General features: G+C 38.5%; 1 protein-coding gene across 1 annotated transcript; it reads left to right on the top strand.

The window, feature by feature from the left end:
* The first annotated feature begins 1,562 nt into the window (after positions 1-1,562).
* On the top strand, positions 1,563-15,310 carry LOC121637714 (putative methyltransferase NSUN7). Its single transcript, XM_041981946.1, has 12 exons — positions 1,563-1,671; positions 2,186-2,368; positions 4,135-4,193; positions 5,019-5,155; positions 5,240-5,392; positions 5,721-5,904; positions 6,326-6,539; positions 7,524-7,667; positions 7,971-8,072; positions 8,222-8,339; positions 11,354-11,474; positions 14,156-15,310. The coding sequence occupies exons 1-12, from the start codon at positions 1,563-1,565 to the stop codon at positions 15,086-15,088; spliced, it is 2,457 nt and encodes an 818-aa protein (XP_041837880.1). The 3' UTR covers positions 15,089-15,310.
* The last annotated feature ends 262 nt before the right edge of the window (positions 15,311-15,572 follow it).

Here is a 15,572-nt window from a genome sequence, read left to right as displayed (position 1 = left end):
GTATTTTATGTCACTGGCAGAATGACTTGGTTTTGAAACATGAATTAAATGTTTTTGCTGACTTACCCCTGCTGTTGTTGTGTATATTGTAATTGTTAATCTTTACCTTTGGTTGGAAACAAACTTGACATCATTGTCTCAGATCCTGTCATCTTGATGTTCTTATTGAAGAACATGGATCCACTTCTGAGAGATTGTAGATGATCAATCTTTTCAGAGTTTGGACAGAGTTAAGAAAAGTTTATACTTTTTTTTTCTCCAAAATAGGGCCTGTGGTGTATTTTTCTGTATATCTATCACACAGGTGTCAGGCCTCCTTCATTATCATATTGTTGCCATGGCTGTTCAAACTCAGGACAGGGGGCCACACTCCTGAGCAAAGCTATGCATGACAGAGAGGTGATGAGAGGTGAGAAGTGCTTCAGGTTGTCGATATAGTGACTGACAGTCAGTGCAGAGTAAAGAGCAGAAAACAGCAGTTTGCATTTTCTAGAAAGATTCAGAAGTTTTGCTGAGCATTTCTTTTCCTTGTGAAGATGAGTGTTGTTTCCATGAGGAGGGTTGTGAATGGCAACGGTAAGTCCTGCTATGCAATTTTAAACAGCTCATCATGCTCTATGCAGATTACACTAAGCTGCTGTAGCCTTTTCTTCTAGAGCGGCTCTTCTTAAGTGGACTTAGAGTTTTTGTCTGTGGAACGTAGGAAACTGCTTGACACTCATTAAATCACTGCTGTTTGATATTCATTAGTTTATTCCATTTGCACTGACATGGCCTTATTGGACATGCTGCACATTTCTCATCAACTCTAACTTTGGGTTTAAACATTAATGAATGCAGCACAAGCAGATTACACTCTCTTTCTCTTTATTTGCCCTTCTTAATTAGAAGCTGTTGGCCCAAACATTTATGGATGTTTAATAAGATCAAGTAAGGAGATGCCAAACACTTACATGTTATGCTTGCACACTACGAGTCCAGCTGTAAACTTTGTTTAAAATTAGAGTAAGTGCAAGAAAATGAATGTAATGAGCAAATTCTGAAGTGATGGAAACGACAGTCTGCACACAGATGAGTTAGGCAGGTCAGTTAGAGGTGGACCTTTGTCCAGAGACGGACAGCAGAACATCATTAATTCATGCAAATGTATCTGAACAGTTGCCTAATTGCACAACGAGGAGCCCAATTACGCATCTGACGTACCTACAGCAACACTGTCTCACATTCACAGAAAACAGAGGGTGGATCACATGTCAGACATGATACTGACTGTGTGCATCTTATTTACATTTGTAACACTCGGGTCCAACCCTGGAAACACACAATGTTTGTGACTGTTTATATGTTTTTTATTTTATTAAATGATGCAAAGAGGAAGCAGAAACCTCAAGGTGTTGAGCAAAAGTCTGATAATTGCTGCAGAAGTTATTAACACATGTTTGGTTTTGCTACTCTAATCATGATGCCATTTGTGTGTAACATGAGCAACGGACACACATACGCACTGTTCCCCATCTTACTGTGCAGCATGCACCAGTGAGGATTTAAGTACAAGCTCCATGATGGAGAAGAAGATCGTCTCTCATCAAGACCGAGACCCTCAGAACAACAGCCAGCACCTCTTCAGGCTACTTTCTCCTCCTCATCTTCATCCATCGGCTCCTTGTCTGGGTGAGACTCAATCCAGAATGTGAAACCAATCACATTTGAAAGAAAACATAATAAAAGAGTAAACAGTCGGCTTGGCCTCAGGTTGCAGTCAGCTAGCTGAGCTGGGAGCATCAGATGAAGCAGAAAGGAAAAAACAAAGCGCTGAAACTTTATCCAAAAGTTTGACTTTCAGTCTCTAAGGGGTGGGACTTCATTACAGCAGGTAATCTGACATGAGGGAGTAGTGAAAACACCTGTACGGTTAATAAAATCCCTAAGCTGCTGCAGTTTTAGTGTGCTGGTATTTAGCTCATTGTCAGAACACAAACATTTATAACATGAGCTAAATGGAAATAAACTGCAGATCAAATGGCCATTGTCTAGGGCTTATCTGCTTTTGAAGGAATGGGGTGAAAACAAACACTCCATTAAATGCTTTATAATTTCTATTTTTACTTCTCCGTCTGCTGCATCAATTCTTTTCCTTTGTCAAATTTCCATCCTCATCTCACGCTCGCTGTCCACTTTCCTTCAGTCCGTCCTCTGTCAGATCAGGTCTACTCACAGGCAGCAGCCATTTTCCAGCAGCTTCGTGCAGAGAAACCAGTCACACATGAACTTCTGCATTATGAAAAAAAGACAGACACGCCACTGCCTGCGAGTGGAGACAAAGCCACGCAGCAGCGGGCCTACCAGCTCGCCTTCAACACACTCAAGTGTAAGATTACTCTTCTTCAAGTGAGCAATTTAGGACATCAGCATCCAAATTCTGTTCTGTTTCCAGCTGAAGTGCATACTGTACCAGAAAGAAGCAGGTTGATGGTTAAAGTCAGCGAGAAAATTTTCATCTACTCTGCTTCCACCTTTTCAGACCCTACCCAACCCCTGAAAGGTAGCCTTATCTTTATAATGAATAGCAGTGGAGCAGCAGCACACGTCAATTCCAATATTTGCTTTCTGAATAGAGTCTTTAACTGCAGACTGTAGATTAATAGTATATACTCATATATTTAATTTCTCCATGTGAATGCACATCGTTTGAGCTAGAGGTGCAGCAGATGTCTGTGTGGGTAGTGATAAGAGGTCTATGCAATACACACATCCATAAATGCACTTTATGAAGCACTGTGTGGTCACTTTGTGTGTGTCCATGAGGTTTTTTTATGGCGCTGGATCTCACATGTAGGAGATGACTTTAATTTATCTGAAAAAAAGTTATTTTAAAGCTGTCCATTTCAGTATTTTATTTGATGTATCATCCAATGACAATACAATAATATGAAAGTAATGCTGAACCCACACAGAAACCAATTCAAACTCAGAGCAGTACAAGAAGTACTTATCACCTTTTTATTATTTTTTACTTTGTCTCTCTTTTTAAATCTTATTAAACATCTCTTTTAAATTTATAAATGTGTAATATGTGTCTTCAACATGTTTTCAAAGTGATAGTGAGAAGGCAGAGATTTTGACACATCTTATTTCAGAGTTTGTTCTAGCACCACAATATTTTCCTAAACCTAACCATGTAGTTTTTAGCAGCCCATTGTAACAACCAGTTTATCAGATGCTGATGCTTAGTCAGATGTCCTTTGCATACTATAGATCCTGCACATCCTACAAGCATAATTCTAGGACATGCAATCGTCTTGGCAAGGTGAAAATTGTTGTTAAAGCAATAACATCACTGTTGCTGACCTAAAAATCTTTCCCAACCTTAACCAAGCAGTTTTTAACTTGACAAAGACATACAGTAGTAGAAAGAAGGAAGTAAAAATAAAGACAGGGTAAAAAAAAAAAGGGAATAAAAAAAGGCTAAATGTTAAACTCTAACATCAGTTGTCTGCTTTGGAGCTGAGTAAATCCCTCCCCTCTCTTCTGAAACTTTATATGATCCATATAATAGCTTTTGATAACCTAATCCAACTAAAAAACGTTTTGTTGAAACCATGTTGAGCCCAATTTTAAGTTCCTCTGTAAATGAGAGATTCACAAAATCAACAAAAACCATAAACCCACAGCTTTATCCTATATGGTCTTCACTGCATTGTTTTAGCTGGTTCTCACCTTTTAAGTTAGCAACAAGCTAATAGCTAGCTACCAATGTTTACAAGCAACTAGTAAACACTGAAGAGCATTTAGCCAACAGTCCTTTATTTTTCAGAAATCTTAAAAAGAACAAAAGAGCTCCAGACAGAGGTTGGGTTTTGTCTGTGTGCCTCGGAGGGTAAGAAAAAGACTTTGTATGAATGCTAATGTTGCTACATATCTGCTAGCCAATTGTCTGTGGATTAACCAACCTTATCATCATGATACTGTTGTTTTTTCCACCACCAAATGACCCTGGAGAAACTGCTCTTTATATTGGAAAATGATAGATAAAATGTGAACACTCATAATAACTAACCTGCTCAGATTTCTCTGCTGATGTATGAAATTTATCTAATGCTTGTTTATCTTTGTTTAACATTATTTTCCTCCTAGATCAAGATTTACTCGAAAATGTCATTACTGACAGTTGCTTCCACACATCTCATCAAATTGTGAGTTTTTTTTTGTTCTCTCTGACCATGTTAGTGAGACAAGAAGAGTTTCATTTTAAAGGTCATTTGTATTCAGATCTGCACGTTGTCTGGTTATAGAAGACAAGTGATGCATCCCAGAGAGAAAAAAAACTGCTTTGCAATTTGAAGACTACAATATGAAATATAAAATACACTATAAAACAAAGTGCAATGACACATGCATTGATAAAGAGTCACACTCAGTTTGTGTGTGTCTGTGTTGGTGTGGACGAGTAAATGGTGACTTTATGCCTAGACAGGGAATAGGCTGAGAGGTTGTTAATCTGCAAGTGAGACTATAAAAACCACCACATACCTCATTATTATTCTAAACACATCCTTACTGCAACATACATATTCCACCTTCTGCATACATAAACTTTAAAAACTAATTGAAAAGTTTTGGTATCACCTGATGTTCTGATTTTACTGGAATCGGGGGGGGGGGGGTTAGCTCCCTTAAAATGAGATCTGAACAGAGCTGCTGGGCACATGTCCAGGGGTCTGTTGTCCAGAGGAGTCTTGCTTCATTTCTTGCTTGCTTCATTTCTTTAGAAATTAAGCATACAATTCCCATTTTCATGTTTTTTTTTTTTTTTTTTTTTACTTTAAACTTAACCAAACAGTTAGTGAAACCAAAAGTAAGGACTCAGTAAAAGCATGAAATTTAAAACCTAAATTAGTAAGTTTGTCTCACATCTGGTCAAGCTTAGATTTTGAATGAAGTTGCAAAAGAGAAAAATCTTGATCACCATCAATGGGATTCTTTCTACCAATGATAATGAACTCCTCCATGTTTTGCAGTGCAGTGACTTGTTGCCGTTGGCGATGGTGATGCTGTTTGACTTCCAGGACAGAAAGTTTCTGCCTCTAAAACAGTCCCTGCAGGAAGGACAAGAGACTATCCAGGAAGTCAGAGACCTGGACAGGAGTCTCCAGAAGTGAGCGTGGTTGTCAAGTGTGAACATTCAAAGCTATAATTTTTGTGATGAAGGTGGGTGTGATGAGGTGTGTTTCTGTTACAGGTGGAAGATCAAGCTGGCAGCATCCCTGGCTCGGTACAGAGTAAAACAGAATCTGTGGAGCGTCTCCTGTTATCTGTCTGATTCTGTCAGGACCAAACAGCACAGGGCAAAATGCCTGCCACTTTATGCATGGATCAACACTCTCAAGACCAGGTTCCGGCTTCTGTTTCAGAAATTTTGCTGGCATAGATCAGGAGCCGCCCAAGGCTTGTTATTAAGGGCCTGTATTTAAACTTTTTTCCTCTTTGTGGTCAACCCAAAACTAGAAATATTTCATAGTTTCTGGGAGCATATCCTGTCATCATAAATAAAATTTTAAAGTTTACCCAGCACGTGGAACTGGACAATGCAGCATTTACATAACTTGAAGCTAAAATTTTAATTTAAAAATGCTGTAAAGCAGATAACAAGAAAACAGTGATGTACATGTACTACATCACACAAACAAAAACAAGCGACATATTTTCTTTTCTGTCTGTAGCGTTAAAGAAGTGTGTGAGGCATTAAAAAGTGATGGCTTGGGCGAGGCAGAGAATATGACCAACCTGAGGGACTCAACTTTCACCAGAGACCCTCTCTGTCCAGACACGCTCGTCTTCTCCCAGCATCTGCACACGGTGCTCCAGTTCAGTCAACTCACCAACACACATGTGCTGAACATACAGGTAGGAATCTGCTTGGGCACTGAAATGTGAATAAGATAAGCTAAGATGAGCATGAGACACCTGTGAGCCTTGGTGGAGAGAGTGCAGAAAGGAGGAGAAAACACTCTTAATTTTGTGATTTATTTGTTTGTTTGTTTGTTTGTTTGTTTTTTGTGCATAAATTTAAGTATTTTTCTTAATCTGACCATCTTTTCTTTTAATTTGATCAAAGTTAAAGATAGAATTCAATAGAAATATAAGAAAGGAATGATATCTGAGACAATTTAGTTCAGATTAAATTACACTAATAAAGCAAATCCACATTTCTCTTTTACAGAACTTGAGCAGAATCACAGCAGTCTATAACAATTTAACAATTCCCTCCATGCCCATGTGAAAAACTTGCTAAAATGTGTGTCTGTTTGTATGCACCTCTTTGTAGGACAGGAGTGTGTGTGTGGCAGTGAGCGTATTAAAGCCCCTGCTGTTTGATAAAGGAGACGTTTTGGTAGCGGGCTTCTTCTCGGCTGTGACCCTGGCTCATATAGCCGTCGTGGCTACTGCCCGCTCCGGCCGAGTGTTGGTGTGCGGCTCAGATCACACACCTTCACAAGTAGAGGACATGCAAGAGATGCTCAGACAAATGGAAATAAAAAGTGAGTGACTCAAAGACCTTGAAGAAATCTGATGATTTCATGAGAATATGTGCACTCTTTTATTAAAACACTTTTAACCGATCGTGTAGTTTATTCAGTTTTATCACTTGGGAAATGCACTTCAGTTTGTTTGGAATTTTTTGACCACCTTCCAAAACATTATCTTCAACAATGCAATATCTAGATATCTAAAGGCCCATTTTTCCACATCTGCTGCATCCCTGCTACATACCATGAGGTTGTCTGTGTGAAGCTATGTGTTATGTGTGAAGCTTTTTGTTGAGCTTCATTTCTGTTGCATCACAGTTGGTTGATTTCCTCCTGGTGTTTTTGAACCCTCACTCTGGTCAGGTGGTAAGCATGAAGATTTTATGTGCCTGCCGTTCAGAGAGCCCACTTTGTTTAAATCCTCTTAGAACTTTGCTGCTGTTATTGTGAAAATTTATAGATTTTTCTTTAGATGGAAGTTTCAGAAACTGGTCTGCACCTTTAAAGGTTAAGATGAGTTGCAATGATCACATGATAAACACAGAAGAGGAGGTGGGAATGATGGTGGGGAACTTGAGTTCATCTGACAGTTACCTTCCTCTGTGCGTACATCAGATACAAAGCTGGTGTAGCCTACAGCTTAATGTGTCGCAGGGATAATGAAGTCTGTAGCTTTACTTGCACTTGATACCTGCATATCACGTTGCCAAGTTCCCTTCTATTATTAGTCTGAAAGTTTCACAACACCCCACCCTCAAAAACTGAAAACACGATTCAGGTGTTCAGCATCATAAACACTCGAACTGCATAAAAGGTTCAATGCTGACAAAATTAAAATAGAATTGTATTATTATACACCTCTATTTTTTTATTTTTATTTTTTGTCTTTCTTTATAAGAGGAGGTAACATAGCCTGAATCACAGCAGCTAAAAACTGTACAGCTGAATGCCGTTGCATCAGATTTCTTTTTTTAATTTCTTCACATTTTATTGTAGATGTTCGAGTCCTGTCAGAGGCATTCTGCAGCCTGGATGAGTGGAACGCCGCTGTTCAAAGGTTAAAGGTCATCATAGTGTTGCCTCAGTGTTCCTCCTCTGCCCTCAATGATCCAGTGGCCACCATGCTCAGTGAACATGGAGGTATGGAGGAAAGATATGTGAGAAAAGGTTCATATTTGTTATACATGATGTGTGATATTGTGTCTGAAAATCTAAAGAATTTGTGGATTTTTGAAAAGCACAAAAATGGCAAAAAGTCAAGTGAGAACTGACTTTAACCAGAAGATAAATAGAAGTGAATGAAGGAAAAGAAGGGATGAAAGAGTTACCACAACAAAGTGAAAGCCCAAAAAAGATTTTTTTTTCTTTTTTTTTTTTTTTGGAAGAAATATGAGATGAACCATTTTCAATAAATAAACTGGAAGTGTAAAACTTTGTTGACAGACTGGGAGCTACTGCCAGACTTGTCTCATGGTTCTGTTTCCAAGAGCAAAATATATTCCCTCACAACCCAGCAGGCCCGACTGCTAGCACACGCTCTCGCCTGTGAGTACATATTGAAAACAAATACACACTAAGATTTTTTTTAGCTAAATGCACTACAGATTCTCAACATACAACTTGTCTTGATGTAATTTTGCTGTAACACCAGCACTAAAATGAGAACTATGAATTCTTCCCTCTGCTTTTTTCAGTCCCAAAAGTCCAGACAGTGGTCTACTGCACGCGCTCAGTGTATCCCGAAGAAAATGAACAGCTAGTGGGAAGAGTGCTAGAGAAAACACACACTCACACCAAACTGCTTCCTTTCAGGTGCAGCACACACACACACACACACACACACTTTCTCTGTCTATTAAGTATTCAGTTATTCATACATTCATGCATTTTGCTGTAACTCGATGATTAAAATAGTTTTGATTGGATCATTTGAGCTACTTCAGGACTGCATTTAGTCAACATATCTTTCTGTGTCAAACCCAAATAACAATGTAACCTCCTGCATACTGTTTGTATAAGTGTGTGTGTGTTTGAAAGGGGACAGTGGGAGGTTAGTGTCACCAGACCGATGACAGCCAAAGGATCAGCTGCTGTTGCCGTGGGGACAGGAGCTAATCCGACTGTCAGGGTCAATGTGCTGGAGAAGATTTCTGTTTCATGCCCACTGCTCCACAAAAATCATTTTCTACTATTTGTCCTCCCCAAGAAATCTAAACGTTTTTACTTCACATTCGTGTTAAAGACATTAGCAGTTTGATTTTTTGGGGGGGTTGAATTATTTTTTTATTTATGGTTATTATCATTATTATATTGTTTTAATGAAAGATTAGTCCATAAAACTAAACAACTATAACAAGTACCAACTCATATGTTTTGTCACCTGCTCTGCGATTGCAGGAAAAATACAGGTCGACTGTATACAGAGTATAGACTGCTCTCTCATACCCCAGGACAGAGCACTTGATCAGGAGGCTTAAAATCCAGCAACAAAGCATGAAATAGATCTATAAATGAAAAGATGAAAAGATCAATAGGGCAACACAAGTTGCTTGTTACCTTAAAAAATTAAACATTTTCCAAAAATAATTTGTGCATTAAGAATTTTATTGTAGGTTTAATCATCATCCTTTTACCTAATGCTGTCTTGTGATTCACCCATTCATCATAACTGATCCTCTTTAGCTCACTGCTTGATTTTCCTGTTTTTTTATTATAGTGATGTTTGTGTCAGACTTTTCTGTTTGTTAATACATTTTCCTTCAGCCGTGTTTTTCCTTGTTTGATCACAATCACGACTCCTCTTTCTGCCAATCTGTTTTTCATTTCTTCAGCTCAGCATTTTCTATTTCCACATGTATTACTTGACTTTTCTGTTCTGATGCTTTTATGTCTTCCTTAATCTACCTGTTTTGTTTTGGGTTTTTTTTTTTTTTGTTGTTTTTTTTTACAACCTTCCCATCTGGTCTTGAATTACCTACTTCAGGGATCTGCGACTTTAAATAATAAAAGAGCCATTTTTACCACCTGTTCCACCACATTTAGAGTAATGAAACCTATTTGACTCTTAAAAATTACTTACAATGCCCATTTTTCTCTAGAGCCATTGCAGAAGGGTTAAAGAGCCACATGTGGTTCAAGAGCCGCAGGTTGCAGACCTCTGGATGATAAAACTAAAACAAGTAAAACCTACTTCAATTAGTTTTATCAAAATTTCCACTGGTTCAGAAGACAGCTATCTTGTGGGAGTCAGTCACCCAGGTGCAACAGCTTTTCAAGCTCTGCAAGTAGGGGAGACAGGGGACAGTTGTAACAGTTTTGACATTTCTATCTCTAACTTTGAGCTCTTTTAACCCAATGTGTTCAAACGGCTATGCAAACTAGCAAAGTGTCTGTTAATAAATGGCATGGAAATTTCCTGTGCAGCACAAACAGAAAATGTATGGCTTGATCTCAAACACAAGGAATGAAATGTTACAACTGACCACATTGTCAGGCTCAGTTGTAACATGCCTTGGGGTGAAATGTAATATTATTTTTAAACAAAAATGCTCCAGCCGTCGTTGTCCAGCAGCGCCCCGAGGCTGAGAAATCACACTATACAACTTTTTCATCCGTGACATTGCATGTTTCGCTTCACACGCTAGCAAACTGATATAAACACACCGGCTGTTTTTAAACGTGCACAGTGGCTGATTCAGCAAAGAAACGCAAGAAGATGTTATTGGAGGAAGAGAGGAAAAGAAAGAGAGAAAGGGACAAACCAGGCATAACATATGGGTGTTTTCTGTTTCCATGTTTTAATACAGTAATAATAAATATAGAATACAATATGCAATAGGCTTTTGCTGGCTGAAGAGAGCTCACATATAGGATATAAGATGGATGCTGGATTAGCCACTGATGGGGAGGTGCGTCACTAGGAACATTGCAAAAGTTCTGTCGTAACTCTTTAAACTACACTAACATCTTAATCGCTAACATTAGTTTGTTCAGCTTGAGTAAAATGCAAAAAGCAAATTAAACCAAAATTGTGAAGATTTTCTGATTTCCCCACCCCACAAACAAAGTCCCCTGACTATCCTGGTGCAAATGCGTCCTAAAACAAAATGTTGTCATTCAAATCACATTTTCTAAATCGTTACAACCTACCCCATGAAAGTGTGTTACAACTGCCCCAAGTGCATTATCCATGAGCTAGCCAGCTCATTGTTAGCTTGTTAGCTAACAGCTAACAACTAAAACATTACCACCAATAACCTGCTTGAGGAACAGCTAAATACACACGTAATCAGCATGATATATGTTTGATGAATTCAACTACAAAGCAAGCTATATAGTCACAGAAATCATTTGGGCAAAAAATATTATTTTCTTACCTCAAAATCATATTTTCCCCATAAGTTTAGCTGTGTTTGCCTCAGTGTAAGACCTTTTCACATGCAGACTGAACTGAACATGTGCAGAGTGAATTAGATTATTCCTAACCTCTCTCTGATTGGAGCAATTGCAAGTATTACAACTGACCCCGGTTTCCCCTAACCTGTTTTAACGGCTGAATAATTTGCATGATGATATGTGTATGTGTCTAAATGGGTGGATGGATACTGCAATTTTTTTTACAAACTTAGAAGCAAAATGCCACAGAAGCTGAACTCAAAGAGGTGTGTAAAAAACTAATGGTATCTCTGTTTCATTTTCTGAAACTGCCATTTTTGTTGCATGTGGTAGGCCTACTCCCAGGCGATGACACCTCTCTGAACCAATGTCGCAGTGATGAATCAGTGTTTGCCAACATCTGCATGAGCTGTTTTGTGCTCCTCTCTCAGGGTGAACGGTCCAATTTTCCCAGCTGAAGCCCCGTCAGGGGACACAGCAGACTCCAAATTCTTCTGGCTCAAACCATCTCATCTCACCAACGGCTGCTTCATCGCCAGACTGTCGCGGCAGGTGAGAAAGGCTGAGAGAGAGAGACTTGTGAAATGTGGCGAGTGAAAGGGCGAAGAGAGAAAAATGTAGAGGACAAGGTTATGTTGGAGATTGAAGGGGAACAGAGATTTTGTGATGTGCTTGCGACTTTTTGGCGGTGAAAGTAAGTACGAGCGTTTGCGTCTGATTACTTTGCAACAAGGCCTTTCAGGAGTGCTGAGGCGGCACTCTTTTACTGTCTGTTGGGAGGTCAGTCAGCTTGTCAGCACACACATACACAAATGCAGCATATTGCGCCTCGAAAACACGGCAGTGTTATTCAAATACTCAATAAAAACATGACAAGTTAGAGATGAAATATGCCCGAACCACCGATACATTCCAGTGCTTCAGAACAAAGATGAAGGATAATTTCCTGTCATTCGTCTAGTCCCTCCTCCATTCTTATTGCATCATTTACTTTCTCTCTTTACTCATAAAAAAATTGATGCGCTTTTAAAAGCTTTAAAATATGCTGTAAAAAGCTGAAAGTGCAAACTGGGGGAAACAGTTTTGTTTCCAGTCAGGCTTTCTTGTTATCTGATAAAGTGGTCTTCAGCAACAGTTGTCCAGGGTTTCTAAAAGTATTTCTTTAGACATTTGTTGTTGTTTATTCTTGAAATTCCTCTGCTCGTCCAGTCTTTCAGCCTGACAATTTTCAGAGGAATGTTTTCTTTTAGTTGCATCCAAAAAATCGAGGCACAAGAAACCAAAGTTTGATGAAATGGAAATAGTAGTTTTTGTGATAAGACTGACATCTTGGCAGGGTGTGAAGTGTCTTTAAAATAAACCAAAATTAGAAAAGGGGATCATCTTTTATATCTTTTTTACTTAATAGACGGGGCTCATTATTATGAGGCGAGTCAGTTCCAGTGGTCAGGATTACTATACTCGTGTGGAAATGTACATGTATGTACATTTAAAATAACTTCAAGATCTTGAAAGTTACTCTGCTCATCATGTGAAATACTGGATTTTTCAGTTCCAGATATATGTGATTAAATGTTTTGTGATTAGATCAATTGTGATTTGTAAGTTATTGAATGTGTAAATATGTCAAATAAATAAAATACGTAAATAAAAAAATAAATAGAAGTAAAACAATATCTCTCATTTTATATTGTATGTGAAAAAGTCTTGATATATTTATTTGAAAAGCTTGACATTTTGCCCAGCCCTAATATGAAGTTAATAAAATTTATTTGAAAATATATATAAACCTGACTCCAAAAGAGAGGCAGTAAAAACTTATGAGGAAAGAGGAAAATTATATCAAGTCAAATATTATGTGTTTACAAATGCTTTTGTGTTTATATTTTCAGTAACTTCTGTCCACATCATTTGTGATTTGATTTGTTTTCATTGTAACTGTATCTTTTCAGCAGACATGGATACACAGCAACAGATCTTGCTCCACTACTCATCCACCAGAGTAGAGTCATTCAAAATCCAATAATCACTTCTAACTGCATCAACATTCACTTTGGTGCTGAGCTAAAATCACATCAGAGCTGCGGCTGCAGATTTTATTACACTGATACTTCTGTAGTGGTTCACCTGCTGCCCACACACACACAACTGGTTAAAAAATGACGCTGCAGGGCATATGCTGACAGCACAGTCTCTGAAAGAGAGGGTTTTTAAATCTGCTTTGTAAGAAATCAAAGAGTGGCAACAGAAAATATCCGCTGGATGATGCAGCACATTGAGCCATATACTAACAAGATAATATAATAAAAAATAAATAAATAAAGGGTAGAGGGGAAAGTTAGAAGATTTGCAAGTTTCATCCACAGTGCTGGAAAAACAAATACATCTGACCAATTTCAGGTAATGCTGTGTTGATCAAGATAGTCATTTCACTGAAACACCTCATGGTTATGCAACAAAGTGAGAGGAGACAGGAGGGCTTTCATCCTGAAACCATGATTAGTGGACAAATTTCATGGTAATCGACCAGTGAAATTTATCATTCTGCATTGGTCTGATTGACCTTATCAAGCTCAAGTTTTTAAGTAGATGTTTTCATTAGATTAATGATCCATCTGTCCACAAGACACAAAAGAACTTGAGCATCTAATCTATTAATTACATCTAACAGGCTGTCAAACTTTCATTATGACAGCATAATTAAAGTTAAAAATGACTTAAAGCATTTCAAACTATCCAAAGAAAAGTAAATGTGAAGACAACCTTAACCGAAAAAATTGCATTTTTAATATTTAGTGAAGTGCTGAACAGCTTTTGCTATACATGACGAAAATCAGTACTAATTAAATTAGGCATAGTGGGATGGACCAGGAAGGTCCAGTAAACTTAACTGGCTCCTGTACATCAACCTAGAATAGAATTTTAAATACTGTATCCAAAAGGTCCAAAACGTGGGTCCAAAAAGTGAGGAATGATCTGTTGTCTATGCTAGTCTGCCTCTTCTGAAACCAGTAGTTAACCTTCATAACCTTGTGTAGCTAACAGTAAATAGTTTCAGTGCTCATCCAGCAGACGTACACACCCCTTGCCTGCAGTTTGGCCATGAATAGTTGGTACTGATTCCTCTTTCTGGAAGTGGCTAAGGATAGTAAAACATGGCACCACTGATAGAATAATCTAACAGCCAGAAATGGTTAGAATTAATATGTCTCAAAATGTTCTTTCTTATTCAGGCGGATCCAACTAAGGTAGAAACCGTTCAGGATGTGCTTGCAAGAGCAGTAGCAAAGGGCCTCTTGGGTGACATTAATCCTGACCCATCAAAAACCAGTAAAAAGGGGAAAAGCAAGAAGAATCGAGCTGCTTCAGCTACCAGTCAGCCTTCATCCCCCTCCAGCCAAGAGAGGCTGGCAGAAGCAGAGCTTGAAAATGGACAACGTCCAGATGATTCTTCAACAAATGAAGAGGACAAAGAGGAGGAAGTCCTCCAGGATAAGGAGGAAAAGGTTGGGGAAATGGATGACGATAAGGGTGGTAAAAAGAAAAGGCGTAAACGGATGGCAAAAAGACACCCAAAACAAACCAAAAATGCTGCCACAGCCCAAAAGCATCAAAGTAAAAGTCACAAGATGAAACCAACAAAGAAAAAAGAGAATCAATCCCAAAACAAGAGGCAGCAGATGAGAAGTAAACCAAGAAGAATACCACGTCTTACGCTGGCATTAATCTCCTCAGCAAAACCCTCCAGCCAGTTGTCTCCTATCACAGCTCTCGCACACAAGATCAGTGGCAATCAAGTGATTAAGTCACAGCAGACAGACTTTATGTCACCTTCACTCGTTGGCAAACATCTCTCAACTGCTCGTCCTGTCCCACCTGCTTCCCTCGCAGCCTCCAAGAAACAAAACACTCAACCTAAAGGAGCAGAGAGGACACTGAAAGACATCACTAAACCTCTGAGACAGATGGCCAGACCAGGAAATGTAGTGGGAACACAGGAAGAGGTGAAGGCTGCAGATTTTGTCCTACCACCAATTCCCCCTCGGCCCACTAGCACTCCACACAGCAACAGTGGTGTTTCTGTCCCCCAGGCCCTGTCTCAGACCTCCAGTTGTCAATTAGCCAACATGTCAGCATCGTCATCCTCAATCTTCCTGCCTGGATAATAAAAAAAAAGAAAAAGAAGAAAGAAAACTAGGAAGCACAGCCACATTGTAATCATTTAATGATGCTGCAGTCAAGGTAATTATAAAAGACAGAAACGTTTTCTTCTTTTTTTTTTTTTTTACATTTAACATTAAGCAGATTGTTTTATCTAACTTACAAAGTATACAGTTTATGAATTAAAACTTTGAAATGGGATTTTTTGTAATTAACCTGGCTGGATCTAAATATTTGCTGCTGGATAATAAAGTCTAATTCATTTCAATTGAATCATATATGATTATTTTCTCCTGGCTGTGTGTTATGATGTGGTCTATATTAAGTGAGACTAATTAACTTTTGGTTTTATCTAAATAAAAGGTTTAAACGGTTAAATTGTACAAACCTCCCAATTTCCTTTCAAAACAAGTAAGTCGCCTAAACTCAAATCATATTTGACATTTAATTATTGTTGTGATTATTGTGAAAATCAGCATATAGAAACAC

This window comes from Melanotaenia boesemani, chromosome 4, assembly GCF_017639745.1.
Source record: "Melanotaenia boesemani isolate fMelBoe1 chromosome 4, fMelBoe1.pri, whole genome shotgun sequence".
NCBI lineage: Eukaryota > Metazoa > Chordata > Actinopteri > Atheriniformes > Melanotaeniidae > Melanotaenia > Melanotaenia boesemani.
This window is presented reverse-complemented; position numbering and strand designations above follow the sequence as displayed.